The sequence below is a fragment of the Chroicocephalus ridibundus genome, chromosome 1, assembly GCF_963924245.1.
Source record: "Chroicocephalus ridibundus chromosome 1, bChrRid1.1, whole genome shotgun sequence".
NCBI lineage: Eukaryota > Metazoa > Chordata > Aves > Charadriiformes > Laridae > Chroicocephalus > Chroicocephalus ridibundus.
The window spans coordinates 72,892,667-72,910,298 of NC_086284.1; the positions used below are offsets into that span (position 1 = coordinate 72,892,667).

The window sequence follows — 17,632 nt, forward strand, 5'->3', positions numbered from 1 at the left end:
GCACAGGGCAGCCCCAGCCTTGCCTCAGAGGCCACCCCGCAGCCCCCCACTACCACAGCCTTGCCACGAAAACCCAATGTACAAGGGAATGTGGGAATCTTCCCTCCTAACAAGCAAACATGGCAGAAGCATGCAGCACATTCAGTAACAAGTTTGAATGTTTTCATTAATGTACAGGGCTCTGTACATTAGGCTCTGCCTATTTCCCAGGTAAAGAAATACATTACAGAAGTGCCTGTGATAAAAATCTTAAGACTGTTTCTTGGTAATTGATAATTTTTTTATTTACAGGACAAATCCAGGGACTGGGGATTAATGTATGTCAGTACAACTCAAGCAAATGCTTTTGCTGTACTATCACAGTAGCAATCCACTTTTTGGTTTTTTTGCAAGGCTTAAATTCTTTTAAAGTAATTCTGTAAATCATAAGGTAGATTACTACTGCTTCAAGGCATTGCAATCAGTTTTCTGATGGAGACATTACTTCATCTTAAGCTGTAGTACCAAGTTCTAAACAAAAGCCTAACGTCTATAGAAAGTGGGGTTTTTTAAACCATGTGTTTCAAGATAGTCAAGTTGTACTTCAACTTTAGTAGATGTAAAGCATGAAGGTACAAATTTAGAGCACAAGCTCAGTTAACTGTTGCTGCTAACAGTGACTTACTGCAAATGTCTTGGGTTTTAGAAGGAATGTCTAGAATTGGAGCAGATCTTAAATAAATGCTACTTTAGTTGGCCTCATCTATCTTAACTCTGGGAAGCCAGACAAGTCTAACCCTTAATGACTGGGGAACACTTCTCACAGGACTTCTTACCAAAAGATTATGCTGCATGAAATGTGAGATCAATGGGCTTTTCAATCCAAGCAATTCAGCAACTTAAATTACTTGGAAAGAGAGAGCCAAAAGACAGTCCTGACCTTGCATTATTGATCTTGTACTTCATAAAAACTTGAGAAGCAGATGCAGATTTAAAACAGCTTTCCTTTATGAAGCAGCATTAAATTAGAACTAGCCGGCTTTTCGAGTTATTTTCCTATTCAGCCTCAGGGCTTAAATAACAGCAGCTATTCTATCAGCTTAAAATAATACTTTAGCAGACTTACCCAGTTCCCCCAACACCTGAATGGTACTCAGTCTCTACACTTTAGAAGGAAAAGGCTATTTCAGTTTTGGTAGCCACAGAGCAGTTGCTTATGCAAATTCTGCAGTGAGAAGAGGCTCATGACTTGGATTTTTATGGAAGAAATGGCACCTTCTTTCCTCAGTGAAACACTCTTACAAGCATGAAATAGGTGTGGTACTTTGACCTACTGATGGTATGAGGCCAGTTTTCAGGAAAGATTTAATGATCCTGAAAAGAGAGTACTGCTCTGAGCCTGCAGCACCCAACACTTCATTTCTGCCATGTAAAAATAAGCCTTTAGGTTTTTCTAGACTTTTCCCTTCCTCACCTAAACCAGCATACATCAAAGTCGTATCCAGCTTCTAGAAGGCCTAACATAGTAAAGAAAGGACAAACAGGAACTGAAGTTACTTAAATCATAGAATGTGTTGGGTTGGAAGGGCCCTTTAAAGCTCATCTAGTCCAACCCCCCTGCAGTAAGCAGGGACATCCTCAACTATATCAGGTTGCTCAGAGCCTCATCAAGCCTGGCATTGAATGTCTCCAGGGATGGGGCCTCCACCACCTCTCTGGGCAACCTGTTCCAGTGTCTCACCACCCTCACTGTAAAGACCTTCTTCCGAATATCTAATCTAAACCTGCCCTGCTCTAGTTTAAAGCCCTTGCCCCTTGTCCTATCGCTACATGCCCTTGCAGACAGCCCCTCCCCAGATTTCTTGTAGGCCCCCTTCAGGTACTGGAAGGTCGCTATAAGGTCTCCCCGGAGCCTTCTCTTCTCCAGGCTGAACAACCCCAACTCTCTCAGCCTGTCCTCATAGGCGAGGTGCTCCAGCCCTCAGATCATCTTCATGGCCCTCCTCTGGACCCACTCCAACAGGTCCATGTCCTTCTTGTACTAGGGACCCCAGAGCTGGACGCAATACTCCAGGTGGGGTCTCATGAGAGCAGAGTAGAGGGGGAGAATCACCTCTCTGGATCTGCTGGCCATGCTTCTTTTGATGCAGCCCAGGATGAAACTAGCCGCCTGGGCTGCAGGCACACATTGTTGGCTCATGTCCAGCTTTTCATCCACCAGTACCCCCAAGTCCTTTTCCACAGGGCTGCTCTCTATCACATCATCCCCCAGCCTGTATTGATAACAAGGGTTGACCTGGCCCAAGTGTAGGACCTTGCACTTGGCCTTGTTGAACTTCACAAGGTTTGCTCAGGCCCACCTCTCTAGCTCATCCAGGTCCCTCTGTCACATTGACCACACCACTCAGCTTGTTGTCGTCAGCAAACTTGCTGAGGGTGCACTTGATCCCACCATCTAAGTCATTGATGAAGATGTTGAACAGCACTGGTCCCAGTACAGATCCCTGAAGGACACCACTTGTCATCCCTCTCCATCCGGACATCGAGCCATTGACCACCACCCTCTGGCTGCAACCATCCACCCAGTTCCTTATCCGCCAAACAGTGCACCCATCAAATCCATCTCTCTCCAACTTAAGAGAGAAGGATGTTGTGGTGGACCATGTCAAAGGCCTTGCAGAAATCCAGACTGATGATAGCCGTAGCACTCCCCCTCTCCACAGATGCAGTCACTCCATTGTAGAAAGCCACCAGGTTGGTCAGGCAGGACTTGCCCCTGGTGAAGCCATGCTGGCTGTCTCGAATCACCTCCCTGTCTTCCATGTGCCTTTGCATAGCTTCTAGGAGGATCTCTTCCATGATCCTCCCAGGCACAGAGGTGAGGCTGACAGGGCAGTAGTTCCTGGGTTCCTCCTTTCTATCCTTTTTAAAAATGGGCGCGATGTGTCCCTTTTTCCAGGTGCCAGGGGCTTCACCTGACTGCCGTGATTTTTCAAATATCATGCAGAGTAGAACTTACCTTGATAGAAGCTGACTTTAGTTATTCACAAACAGTTTTGGGCACAGAGACAGCGAGTACCAGATGAATACTTAAATTTGCTGTGAAATAGCAAGTATCATTTACATTCACTGCGGAATTAGAGCCTGTAGTTCAGGATATGCATATGACCATCAGAGTTTAACCCATAGTAAAAAACAGCATAAGTGTAAGGCCTAACACCTTTCATAAACTCAAGCATGTGTATCAGAAAAAAAACATTTATTGCTTAAATGCATAAAATGCTATTTATAGTGTATTACATCATTAATCCAGTGATTTAATTTTAAAATATACAATTAATTGGTATAGAACACTGGCAGGTTTTGGTGGTGGTTTGGTTTTTTTTTTTTTTGCCAGTGATGCAGTGGTTTTATTTTGATGTTTTTGTCTCTGATGGATTTTCCCCAGTGTCTAGTGTCTTCAGCAATCTGAAAAGGCCGGCTGCTTCTCGTATCCGACTGAACTCGATACAGAATGCTTGCACTTCTATAAACAAGTCCTGTACATTAATAATTTTGTTCCTGATTAAAGACTGAAGAAAGACACAAACAAGACGTACCAGGCGGTTCTGAAACAGAAGAAATACAGTTTCATAATCCAAACAAATGTTTACAACCAAGTCAGTTGAAGGACAGTCGGCCCTCCGCACTATAGAGAGCTGAGGCAGTTCAGGAGCATTTTAGCTTCAGCAGTAATCTTGTTCCCAAGCTTTGTACGCGCTGCCCCTGCTCTTCCATCTCCCCTACTACTACCGTATTTAAAAGATTGACTCCTCTGCTTTATAGTACTGCACTTCTGGATACAGGAGCTTTCTCAAGATTAATCCCACACATAAATCACAGGGTGGCAGAAGTGAAGCACCAGACCTACCTATGCACTGTACTTGATTTCTTTATTGTGTAATCTCTGAATAAAGTCAGAAAGAAAGGATCATAGCTTAAGATGATGCCATCACCAGGGTCTTGCTTAGTCTCATTTTCTACAATAACACCGTAGAGGAAAAAATGAACAAGCTTCAAGTTTCAAAATTCCCCAGTCACCACATGATTAAGGCACTCCAGATGGGAAATGACAGCAACAGACCTGATGCCAAATTTGCTTCATGGGAAGTGCTCTGTTGCTGAATTAGCATGTGACCCTCTCGCTCTACCTTAGAAAGACAGACAGTACCAGGGACATCTAATCCAAGAACATGCCTCAGAGTTCATGGGTTGTTTCCTGCCTGCTCCAGTGAAGAGATGGGATGTGGGAAGTGTTCCTCCTTCCTAAGGGCTGCTTAGGTAACACCTTGAAGAGCACACTGGGAGTTGGAAGCGGAGACCTAGATGCCCAGATCCAGTCACTAACCATCTGCTTTGTATAAAGCAGTACGCTATACTGTATAGACTACGTAGTATAGTGTGTGTGTATGTATACACACACACACATTATACAGTACTATATAGTGTGTGTGTGTGTATATAAGTACTTTATTCCTCAAGGACAAAAAGCAGATCTTTATCATTAGAGTGGTCTCATAGCGAGAAGGAGCTGAATCGATGCCCTTCTCTAACAGCAATTATATACATGAACGATTATCAGACAGAACTGAGGGGACTTGATAGATTAAGTGTCCAAAGTATATTAGATTATTTAACTCTGAAAATAAGCTATCAACTACGTTTACAGGAACTGAGCTTACTACTTATACCAAGAGAATTCAGAAACTGAACAAGTTATTTCCTTCACTGCAATTAAAAGGCATCACACGTAACAAATTTGTGTTGCAGAGAAAACAAGAGTAACTTTAATAATTAAGGAAGATGAAGCTCAGAACAAAAGTAGAAATGCAAGATGCTGGCTGACTCCCAGTCTCTGAGGATCATGCCTCTTTTACTTCCAATAGGAATGGTTGCGTACTGTGCTTTTCAAACAAAAGATCTTGTGTCTCAGTTGCTGTGAGGCCTCATGTGCAGCATTAACAAATGTTAGATCTCACAAGCTTTGCACGCTACTTGTGATCAGTGCGTGTTCCTTGACGCTCTGTTCTTTTTTTTCCTCCCGAGTGTGCCTGAAGCCCAGCTGCTGTATGCTCTCAGCAGCCCCTCTGAGCACAGTGTCCCCCTCTGTGGGGACACTCTCAGCCGCAGCCCAGCCCTGCTGCTATTTCCCTGTTCTGCTACCAAGTGTAATAGGCACAGCTATTCAGCAGGTCACAGACCGAGCCACCCATGTATATCTGGCAGAGTCTCAAAGCAAAGAAACAGCAGCAGCCACCAAAAGATAACAAAGGGTTAGTCATCATCTGGAAGGGTATTGAGAACAAGACAGAGGGCGTTTTGCTGCTATCTGAAAACCACATTGCACCCATATCCTGTGTACTGCTCGCAGTTTTTGTCTCTGCAGCTTAAGGATATAGTAGATCTAGAGAAGGAGACCAAAAAAATTTAAGGGGAAGGAACAGCTGCCTTGCTGCAAGAGATTAAAGAGGTTGCAATCCTTCAGCATTGAGAGGAAAAAGCTGAGGCAGGACTTGGTGAAGATTCACAAAGCCTTGGGCAAACTGAACACGAACTGTTTTTCACCAATGGCGTATCCAAGAAAACAAGATCTACTGGGCAGCTGGTGAAAAAAACAGGTTGGTTTAGGATAGAAGGAAGTACCTTGCACAGCATGTAGACAACCTTACGTGTCAAAGGTATGGAAACCTCCCCGGGGGGTAAAGATCCTTGAAGTAGCTACAACTTGCAGGCTAGTACTGAGGAAGTATGACAGGCTTGGGAAGTGGAAAGTATGGTGTTAGGAAGAAAAGAGAAGGTTTTTAGGTCTTCGAGGAGATCTGCAAACTGTTGTAGGTTGACAGTAGTCCTGATTGAAGGGCAAGACTTCCACGTGTTTTGTAACATCACCTCAAAGGTTTGGAAGCGGGGAGTACACTTGTACAGAAAGAAGCTTGAAGCTTAAAACTAAGTAGAAGGCAAACAACTAATACTGAGGGTGAAGAAAAGGCACACAGTGACAGATAAACCTTTTGTAGGTAAGGACCTGTGTCACAAAAAACTGCAGTTTTGCTAGGGAGAAGTGTACTATGTCTACAGAAAAACAGGGAACAGTAGTTACCTGTGAAGTCATGTAAAGAGGTAAAGAAACATTTGTTAAACACTATAAAGAACTGCATAGTGCGTTAGGAAAAAAAACTGTGCCTTTGAAATAAAGAAGCAGTAAGTCAGAGTAACTTAATGCTATCAGTCTTATAAAATCTGAACACATATTACACAGAGCAGTATATGGGATCCATTTTCCTAAGCAATTTCCTAACGTACTCACCTGCATATATTTGTCTTTAATCTGTTCACAAGTGGAGATACAGTTGGAAATATAAAGATGAATAAATTCGGGTGGGAGATCAACTGCAGTAGTAAGCCTGTTCAAATTAAAAATACACAGTGGTTTATGAAGCCATAAATCAAGTGATTCCATTGCAAAACAAATGAGTTAGACGTGTGATATTAGTTTACTTCCAGTCATGTAATACAGAGCTGATTTCTGCCAGCTTCCACAGATACACTTCTAAACATTTTAAGTATCTTCATTAGAAGGCCAATACTTTTTAAAACTCTGACACAGTACAGAGGATGAGTTAGATAGGCTAGAAACCGATAACATACCTACAAACATTTGCTATATAATATACAAATGAGTCAATGATAGTAGTTTCCAATTTATAATGAAGGCCCCCAAGCTGAATACCAGGATTCTTCTGCAATAAGCACTGCAATACAATTTTGCTTATTCGTATTTGCAGTTCAGGTACTGAATCTAGATGCTGAACTCCTTCCTTAAGCATACAACAAGAATAACTCCTTTGTTGCGTCAAGAGATCAGTTTCCTTAGTTCCTTCAGATTGAAATTTTATTCCTAGGAACTGAAACGACATGAATACCTGGAGCTCAAATACAGGAGACGCCGACTAGATGAAAGTGTTAACTAGAGATTAATGATGCATGATAATCTCAAAAGCTTCTTACTACAGAAGAATTGGAGAACTATTGCATCAAAGAACGGTTTTAGTGTATTTTTAAGGGTTAACAACAAAGCACGCCTATTTGTGGTTTAATACTGGCTACTGAAGTATTCGAGCTGCCACTGTTTCTTACCTGGAAAAGCAATACAGCTCTCAAGCTTTAGGCAACAACGTACATTAAATGTACAACTGTCAAAGTTACAACAGAACTTGACCAAAGTAACTCTAATCACAGTCCTATCTCAAGTAGTGAAAAGCGGGGGCAATAGGGAAAACAGTGCATGTTTTAGACATGTCAGCTTCAAGTTTTTGTCTTCTTTCACTTAAAAATTCGGTGTCTCCCTGTGTGCACTGACAGCCATCTTGCTGTTTAAGAAAAGTTGCTCCTATGGTAGTTATGCTGTGGGAGAACCAGCACGCCCGACTGGCAGCATGGCTATCCTGGACAGGAGTAAGAGCTCCTTTCTTACAGCTGTTTCCCCATGTCGTAATCATTAGCCCAACTTCAGGGCAGTAACTGCTGTCAGCCTGCACCAGTAGGGAGGAATTTATTTCAGAAATAAAATGTTTCTTTCCTTAAACGATTTTTAAGGTAGAGTTCAACTCTGCTGCAAAGGGACTGCAGAACAAGGCTGATTTGTGAGTTTGTATTCAATAATTGCCAAGAAATGGAAGAAAGTAAGTGAGAGATGTACTTTTGTAGTTTGTGGAGATGAGCTGTCCGAGAAGTTTTCCCATTGAAGGGACTAGCATTCTCTTAAGAAAATGGGCTGTACCTATATGCAGAAGATATTCCCAATGAGGACAGGGTGTGAACCTAGACCAGGATGGCTACTTAACAATACCACCTTTTCTTCACTTAAACCACATCAAGAATGCAAGTTGCATTTAAGCAGATTAGCTGTGTGGCATTCACTTTTTATTGAGGATTCTCACAATAGCTGCCCTGTGTCCCACTGTAGTCCTCTATCTTCCACACAAGCACACCTCAAGAAGATCAAAACTAACGTTTCCAGGTGTCCTAGTGAAACACAACTGCTACCTCAGTTGAAAGAGATGACAGAAGCTACAGATGAGGCTAATTTTTAAGATATGAGAAAAGAACATGAATTCTTTATCAGGAATTACTGGATTGTGACCCGTTGGAGTGACAGTCAGTACAGTGACAAAACCATACAGATCCACTAACTGGTCATTTGGCAAGTCAGTAACTAAACTTGCAGCTTCCTGTGACGTAGGACATATATTTGCTAGTGAAATTTATACATCAACCAGGAACATGATGTCTGAAAAAAACTTTAGGTATATTATAGATTGCAGTGACAGACTCCCTTAAGTGAAAACCATTTTAAATACTGTTTTGTTTTGCGCTGAATGTACCAAACAGATTGATAAAAGTGATTTTCTAGTAATTATCAACACCAGTTGAAGTTATCCACCACACAATTCTTTTCAAAGTAGAAACACTTTTCTAGTATTAAAGAGTAACACAGTGTTTTCTTTGAATAAGCCTCTCCATTCTTGGAACAGGGACTGAAAGATTAACTAACATAGCACCTGTGCAAGAAGTGTGCTTTTTACCATACCTGATATGGTAAAATATGGTATGTTATAAATAGTTAATATAAAATTACTATAATTTTAATTAAAACAAAATATTTGATTATATAAGTAATTAATAGAAAATGAAGTATATATATATATGCCTCCACCAACACATCTTTCTGCTGGGAAATTGTGGAGTTTTTTCCTGTTAAGTTGCAGTTTTGCTACTGCTAATAGGAAGCTGCTAATATTACAGTAATATTTTAAAATAGCACTACTGTAAAACGGAACTTAAAATTATTGTCAGTGTTCTCTGAACTTCACACTGAAGATGTTTGAGAGGTTCAATTCTTTATTGCCAACCCACAGCTAACTTCAGAAACTTAGTCTGGAGTAAAATAAGAGGTTTTTTCCCTTTAACTACAGGTATCACCAATAAGGAACTACATGAAAAGCAAGTAAAGCTGTTATGAAAGAAACGGATGGTCCAGGAGTTGTAGAAAGCAATGAATCCACAGCACGTACTTCCTCTGCAGGATTAATCAGAGCACACTAAGTCTTATTATTAAAAGGGTATTAAAAAATACAAAACACAAACAGCATAGACAAATTGAGACGGGAATGACAGTTTGATAGTCTTTTCCTTTACTATAATGTGACTAGTAATTTCTTCAGTTCCTGTTACTTTTGGTAGTCTTTGGAATGTATCCAAAGACAGCCCTGCGGCCAGCCTCACAATCACTTAACTGATCATTTATTTATTTTACATACTTAAGGAAACCACCTTAAATTTGAGATAGTACTCACCGATTTACAACTTCCATTGAATGTAAGGACATGTCCATGTTGACCAAGACAGAAAAATACTCTGTTATCTGACTAGACTGCATCAGTTTCAGCAACATTTCTATAGCTACTAAAGGATTGTTTTCAACCAGGTCTGGCAATTTGGCAGGAGTGAGACCAATATGGTAAACAAGCTTGGGGTCCTTTTCCAGTTCTCCAAGGAGCTGTAAAGGAAAAAAAAAAAAAGATACTACCTTTTTTTTTCCTTAACTATTCACATTATTGCTTGAAGAAACTGCTGTAATACATCTAAGCTAAGGAGAATGATATCCCTTTAGATTTAGGCATCTCTATTGAAAGACACTGGAGGTATACTTTTAAATTTCTATGCAAAGGCAACTGTGCCCGTAAGACCTTTACTGAGACATCTCCTAGCCTTTCATCAGTGAGTGGCAAGGAAGAGTGGGGGAAAAAAAAACAAACCAACAAGCATGAGAAGGTTCAGCCTTCTTGTTTCCTGTCCAGCAGAAAGAAACCTCAGTTTCATTGTTGTCAGAAAAAGTTCTGCAAATAAAGAATATTTTATACTGCTAGCATAATGATTATCAAAAAGCCCACTGAAATCAGGCGTAATACTATCAAATTGAGGAAAATTGGGCTTGGCATTTCTCAAGTAATTACTTATCAAAAGCTTCCACAGAAGCATGAACGACTTTGTTCTAAGAAAATTTTTCTATGCAGAAAAATATTGGTGCCACTTATTGATCGACTGTAACTACGTCCCGTCAATGTTATGAGATTTAAAGATTTCTTCTGTATTCATGAAAACCCAAGTCAAAACTTTTTTTTTTTTTTTTTTTTACAATTTAAAGTCCTTGGAGTTTCCTGAATCTAAACACAGATCAATTAAAGTGATATAACTTTTTTAAAATACATGAGTTAATAGCTGCTAGAAAATCATTTTAGACAGTAAGTGCGTGATACTTACCTGTGTTTGCTGTGGGGAAGTCAAGGGACTTTTAAAAGCTTTTGCCATGATTCTTTTTATCTCAACTCCAGTGCTGTTCTTAACACACATTGACTTATCCCACTGAATTGTGTGATCTGGCTCTATTGGATTTAACCATGCCAGTTCATCCTCGCAGAAATGGAGTGGAGGCGGTGGTCGAATAAACTCTGGTCGAAAGTGACCTGAAATGGCAATGATGTGAAACGTTTTTTAAGTTTCAGGTATTCAGTTTTACATCAGCGCAGAAGGAAGCCCCCATTTCTTTAAGCTATGTAATACTGAGAACAGGCATGACAATCTTATGTGCCTCACAGAAAAACATTTATTTCTGATTTTTAGTTATGCTGTTATATCAGCCTGTTTTTCCTCTTGATTCAGATCACTAAGTTACTGATTCTACGGTCTTTTTTCCTTTTACAGTAACTACTTCCTTGGAAGGTGTTAACAGTCAATGCTTGGTGTAGGGGACTAAGATCTGAGGGGCATCAGACCCAGCGTTTTAGCTGACAGATGATACAGATAACAGCTTGAAGACAGGCTCCAGATTTTTAAAAGTCTGGAAATGTGAACACTATGGAGTCTGATCTGGAGACAGCCTGACACAGTTTTGCACCGTTTCATTCCTCTTCGCTCCTATTTCATACCTTGAAAATACTTCTGAATTACATTACATTTCATCTGGAGAAGTATAACAACATAGCATGGCATGAGTTACAGAGAAAAAAGACGTGAAAATGCACATACTTTCTATAGGAGGTTTTGGTCCACTCACTAAGGCTTCTGTGATCTGGGAGGCAACGGAGCTGTCAAAACCAGAGTTGGAAGAATCTGGGTCAGGATCGCTGAGAATGCTGGGGAAGCTGGCCTTGCTCTGCGTTGGCAGCTCGGACTGACGTTCTGAAAGAAGGCCAGTCCATAATATTAAAGCATAAAATTGAAACAGAGATGCCTGGAATACTAAAAGTAGTGAGAAACAATCAGCTTTAGAGAAGAACTAGCTTAAAAAAAAAACAAACCCAGATATCATCAAGGTGAAATTTAGTACTGTGTCAGGCAGCTAGTACTCAGAGTGCCAGTTGACAGGCAAGGGACAGAGGCATGCAGCGAGGACAAAGAAGAAATAGAAATTAATCTGAAACATAGCCTTCACTTTAGAAAAAGTATCTGACTGATGCAATCTGCATCTAAAAGCCCATTAGTAGATTCACATGGTACTCCTGAAAGAGTTCACATGCTATATCTAGTTTTGCAATCGCTTCTTCTCAGAGCGGGGAAGTGAAAAACCTACAGAAATACATTTACAGACTCCGCAATGATAATGGCCATATTAGACCTGAAGTCAGCTACTCAAATTTATCCAACACATTTCAGTGGCATTGTGTAAGCTACTTCTGCATTTGCTGTCAAGCTCCAGCAAGTACTTGTGTGGAAGAAGATGCAGTTTAGTTGTTACATGATTCTACATATATCGGCATTAAAGCAAACCTAAAAAAAGCTGAAAGTCCCTTTAAAGGCCAAATTACAGAACATAATCAAGTTACATAAAAATAATAGTAAATTTAGTATATACAACTGAAGACTTGAAACTGGCCAAAAAGAAACTAGGGGGTTTTCATGACTCCCACCAAATCCGTGAGAGAGACTGAAACTGAGGAGACAACAGGATCATCAAAACAAAGTACCACTCATTGCTAATTTATTTTTTGGCTTTCTGTCTTACTTTATCCAATTATTTCAGATCATGCAAACATTTGCATATATGCTTGCTGAAGCATTACAGCAGCGTATTTTTTTTGTTAAAGGCAATAACTAGCATACTTCTCAGTTGTTTAAAAAGGAAATAAATAAATTTTAAAATCAAAGTCCAAATGAGCTGTTTTATAAAACATGTCTTTGACTTCATAAACTGTTTCAAACTCCAGCTTGTGAGTATTTTCATTTAGCCACAGAGGGGTTGATTTGACAAATAAAGCGCTATGTGAAAAAGAAATAAATATTAGGCATCTTTTTATTTATCATCTAGAACTTAAATCTATCAGTTGGTAGAAGTAAATCACCAATTTGTTTGTATGCCCATAATCTCAAGTGATTGATGATGCTTAATTAAAAATATAAAAGTTTAAGATACAGTCCTTTACCGATTTTAGAAGCTTATATAAGCCCTTAGTTATATGCACTGAAGCTCAAAAGCTCACCCTCACTGCTTCAGGAATTAGGGCTGGATCAACAGTTTCAGGTGAGCAGAAATGAGAATCAGAACATGCTGATTTAACAGGAAACAACACAGCATCTTGAAACAAGACATTTAAATTAAAAAAAAAAATATTCTGAAAACAATCAATATGGAGCTAACTTCTTTTTTCTTTTTACAGGTAAAAAGAAACTTAGTTTGATTCCTAAAGGAAAGCTCTACAATGCATTGCAAACTTAACACAGGTCAATTAGTCTTAGATCAAATATGGGTTAGTGACAAACAGTTACAAGCACTTTGCCAGAAGACCCATCTCCACAACTAGGAGAAAGTGACATTTTTGATACAGTAACACACCAGATTGATTAACAAAAACAAGTTATAGGAAGAGACAGAGGCCTGAATGAACATTCTGTAGACCAAAAGGGGAAGAGAACAAAGCAAATTTTAATAATCATTCCCAAGATGCTCTACTCCAACACTTTACTTTTTTTTTTTTTGGGGGGGGGGGGGGGGGGAACAAAACAAAACACCCAAAGCCAAAACAAACAAAAAAGAAAACTACAGCCAGAAAAACCACTATACAGTTGCAAGTGAATTGTCACAAACAGCTCAAGTTCAGAAGACACGCCAAGAACTTTTTCCTCCCTCTACAAAAAGACTGTTACAGATACACTGACTGAAAAAAATGAATGCTTTCTAAATTATTTAAGTTGAATTTGCAGGTATATTCTAAAGTAATTAAATATCATCTGGCTCCAAAAGGCCCTGAATTCATCTCGGGAACCACAGTTTTGAAGGGTCACCAAGTCTTAAACTATTATGTTCCATGATATGTGAGGGGAAAGGGTGTAAATGCAACCCCTTAAACATCATATCTAAGCACCACAGTACAAGTGTTTATGCACTGACAGCCGCACAGCTTCATCCTGCATATTGAGTCATTAGGAGAAATATACCAAGAACTTCTGAAACCTGACCTTCAGACTTTCTGAAACATGACAAATAGACAGTCAAGAAGCATCACAATATTAAGATGAGCAAAAGATTTATCTTCTAAGAAAGTGAACAGAAAGCAAACATTTATTCCAGGGAGGTAGAGCAAGAAGTCTGAGAAAGACAGCATGAACCTTCTTCAGATGCAGCTTGTTTTGTTACGTAATTCCTACAACTGCTCTTAAGTAATTAATTATGCATGTTTACTGGATTGTGTAAATAATGATAGAAGCACATCTTACAAGGTCTTAATTTTGTAAAGCCCCATTAATAACTTTGTACTGTACTTTAAACCATCAGTGTCTTCCATTTTAAAAAAAGGACAAATTAAAATGCACAGCCTAGAGTACCCATCCACACAGCTACAGTTTTGAGGCTCTTTGCATGTTTTATTTTTAATGAGAACTACTCAGAAGGCAGCCACAGTACCAAGGGGAAAACAGATGAGTGAAAAAACTCCAGGCATCTCATATGCCTTATGCTAAAAATCGCAAGTTGCCTGAAGTTTCACAAAATCTGAACTCACAAGAGTATTCTAGAAAACACAGTCAGGATGAATGGAACAAGAACCAGAAGGCTTTGTTTCCCCCTTGAAGGTATGTTAAGGCATTCAATTTGCATTTTCAAAAGATATCGCAGTTCAGAAATAGTAGCTAAGGAGGACACCAGAGGACATTTGTACACTGTGACTAAGGGACAGTATACCACACCATAACAAGCCAGTAATAGATTCTACAGAAAAAAACAAAACAAAACAGAAAAAAATTACGATATCAAGATATAACTGCAGGATGGAGAAAGCCTAGTTAGTGCCTGACCTCACAGCAGTAAACCACATTGTACAGATATAGAAGTGGGATGGTCAGTTTTCAAGTGAGTAGGTTCATTTGCACCTACCTAGGAAAAAAACACTATTTTTTGGTGTTCAAACTGGCTCCTTGTTCCCAACAATATTTTCTATTTCAGATTAGCTCCAGATGTGACTCATCAGTCAACGTGATCAGAACAATCATGTTCCTGCTTCTTTTCTCCTGTCAAAGGATAAGCATCACATTGCTTTTCTTTTCAACCTAGTAAAAGACGACCATCTTCCCACTCTTGAGCTAACACTGTTAAGATCTGACTTTATTGTATAAAACTGAAGATATAATTGTAATAGCCAATTTGCCAGGTGCAGTTGAAGTACCAGTACATGACAGCATGACAATTATGCTTGTTCTCTCATAATAGAAATACTGCAAAGAGTGAAAAGGGATAAAAATACACACACACAAAAAGAACGAAAAGCTTTAGATGAAAAAAATCTTCCTATGCTTGCAAAATGTTCTCATGTTTAAGGCAGTGCTTAAAAAACTGCTTGTTAAGTCGAATAAAACAGCTAAGATGTAGTCTCTGCTTGAAGTTTCTCTTTCTCCTTGAACATTAGCATGAAGGCCATAAAGCACAGTTCAATTGTTTTCATATTTAGAACAGACAAGAGTGTTTCTCAGGTAACTCACAGCCACATTACAATTAGCATTTCCATTCATAATTGAACCACAGCCACAAATCTTCCTTACCTGCTAATGCCAGCTGAAGTCCACTTATATCCACTGACTGGGCCATGTTCCCCACGTCCATTGAAGCAATCTGCCGAGGAGTTTTCTTGAACAGCTCTCTAGGGGGGGCCAACATGAGTTGAGATAGAAAGAATTTTTCTGGAGGAGTTATGGGAGGTAAGAAGCCTGTGGAGACACAGTGGAAACAATCCCTGAACTTTAAGGCAGTAGCATTAATAGCTTCTATATGCTTCACATAGAACAAGCAAAACTAAAATGCAAACTAACGCATGATTTATGACAATATCAGTGCAGCTGAAGAGTCTTTGTGAGCACATACAAAACTGCTACCTACTCAGCTCCTAAAGTGATGTAAAATACACTGTTATCTTGGTCAGCGTCATGCATCTCGACATACAACACCTGATGCTAAGTCAGTGACAGTGTTTTCTTTACATGCTTTCCCGTTTAGGCAACTAGTGAGCTATGAAATATGACCAGACATCGCAATTCATACTGTCAGTTACAAAAGCAATTTTCTTAGAAACTGATTTACCCATCGCTGTCATGCTTGTATTTACTGAAGTGGGAAAAAGTGTTTCATTCACGTATTTCTTTGAGAGGTTTGTTTCATGGCTTTAAAGCTGTCAAAAGCCTCCTGTAACCTCCAGTTTTTTTAACGGCTTTCTCCCCAAAAAATTCCATGGTACGGTCCAACCAAGCGGCCTATCTAACACGGAGCGTGGCCGTGCTTGCCATGAGAAATCCCCACCACTTTTTCCAAAGGCGGAAAGCGAAAGCGGCCGGCGGGAAACCGAGACCGGGCAGCGATAGCCTGCCCTGCCCCACCACCCCGGGAGGGCTCCTCCCTCCGTCCCTCGTCCCCCCGCCGGGACGCACCTGAGAGCGGGGTGCGCTCCGCCTCGTCGCCGCCGCGCTCGGGCGCGGGGTTGAGGAGGTGGGCGAAGACGGCGGCGAAGGGGTTGGCGGCGAGGGGCTCGGTGCGGTACATCTCCCAGAGGAGGTAGAGGGCGGTGAGGCGCTGGGCCGGGCTGGGCAGCAGGTCGGGCTGCTGCAGCAGCAGGACGAGGACGGAGCCCAGGCGGAAGTGCTCGGCCTTGCCGAAGTAGTGGTGGAAGGCGCTGGAGAGGCCCTCGAAGGTGCTGCCGCCCGCCTCCTCCGACACGATGCTCAGCAGGCTCGACAGCTCCTTCGGCGACAGGCTCATCCTGCCGCCCGCCGGCCCGCCGCCTGCCGCGCCGCCCGACTCCCCCGCCTCCGCTCCCACCTGCGTGCCGGGCGCCGGGCTCCCCCCGCCCCCGGGCATCCGCCCCCGCCCGCTGCCGCCCGCTCCGGCCCGGCCCGGCCCGGCCCCGCCGCTTCCCGCTGCCGTAACGGCTATCGCGCCGGCCTCGCTTTACGGCAGCAGCCGTAAGACGCCCGGGGTGTTCCGGCTCGGCGCCGGGGCGACGAGGAGGCGCGCAAGGTGATTGGGCGGGCGGCGGGGAAGGGCGGGACGCGGCCCCGCCCCCACCTGGAGGAACGGGATTGGCTCTGTCCGCCCGACGCGGGCGGGGCGGGCGCGGGGGATTGGCCGGGCGGGGGCGCGGCGGCGGCTGGGGCCGGCAGGGGGCGCCCAGCGACGCTGAGGCGGAGCCCCGCCCCCAGGGCCCGCCATGGCCGCTGGTCCCCCCCCCGGCGGCGGGAACGGCCATTTGCCTCTGGCCGGGGAAGGCCTCACCGCCGTCTCCTTGAACAACAGAACACGTTTGATGAGAGGGTTGGGTGGAGAGGAACCTAATAAAGTCTAACAAGGGCAAGTGTAGGGTGCTGCGCCTGGGGAGGAATAACGCCATGCACCAGTACAGGTTGGGGGCTGACCTGCTGGAGAGCAGCTCAGCTGAAGGAGACCTGGGAGTCCTGGTGGACAACAGGATGACCATGAGCCAGCAATGTGCCCTCGTGGCCAAGAAGGCCAATGGCATCCTGGGGTGCATCAAGAAGAGTGTGGCCAGCAGGTCGAGGGAGGTCATCCTCCCCCTCTACTCTGCCTTGGTGAGGCCGCATCTTGGGTATTATGTCCAGTTCTGGGCTCCCTGGTTCAAGAAGGACAAGGAACTACTGGAGAGAGTCCATTGGAGGGCTACAAAGATGATCAGGGGACTAGGGCACCTCTCTCATGAGGAAAGGCCGAGACCTGGGTCTGTTTAGCCTGGAGGAGAGAAGACTGAGAGGGGAGCTCATCAATGCTTATAAATATCTAAAGGGCGGGTGTCAAGAGGATAAGGCCAGACTCTTCTCAGTGGTGCCTAGCGACAGGACAAGTGGCAACAGGCACAAGCTGGAACACAGGAAGTTCCATCTCAACATGAGGAAAAACTTCTTTACTTTGAGGGTGGCAGAGCACTGGAATGGGCTGCCCAGAGAGGTGGTGGAGTCTCCGTCTCTGGAGACATTCAAAACCCGCCTGGACGCGTTCCTGTGCAACCTGCTCTAGGTGACCCAGCTCTGGCAGGGGGGTTGGACTAGATGATCTCTAAAGGTC

The 17,632-nt window shown here is 42.5% G+C and overlaps 1 protein-coding gene across 1 annotated transcript; it reads right to left on the reverse strand.

Annotated features, from left to right (window-relative positions):
* Positions 1 to 3,221: 3,221 nt before the first annotated feature.
* Positions 3,222 to 16,518, reverse strand: CNOT11 (CCR4-NOT transcription complex subunit 11). The gene is made up of 7 exons (XM_063339422.1): positions 15,988 to 16,518; positions 15,109 to 15,273; positions 11,107 to 11,259; positions 10,342 to 10,544; positions 9,375 to 9,577; positions 6,326 to 6,422; positions 3,222 to 3,587 (listed from the first exon to the last, which is right to left on the reverse strand). The coding sequence occupies exons 1-7, from the start codon at positions 16,412 to 16,414 to the stop codon at positions 3,390 to 3,392; spliced, it is 1,446 nt and encodes a 481-aa protein (XP_063195492.1). The 5' UTR covers positions 16,415 to 16,518; the 3' UTR covers positions 3,222 to 3,389.
* Between the last annotated feature and the right edge of the window lie 1,114 nt (positions 16,519 to 17,632).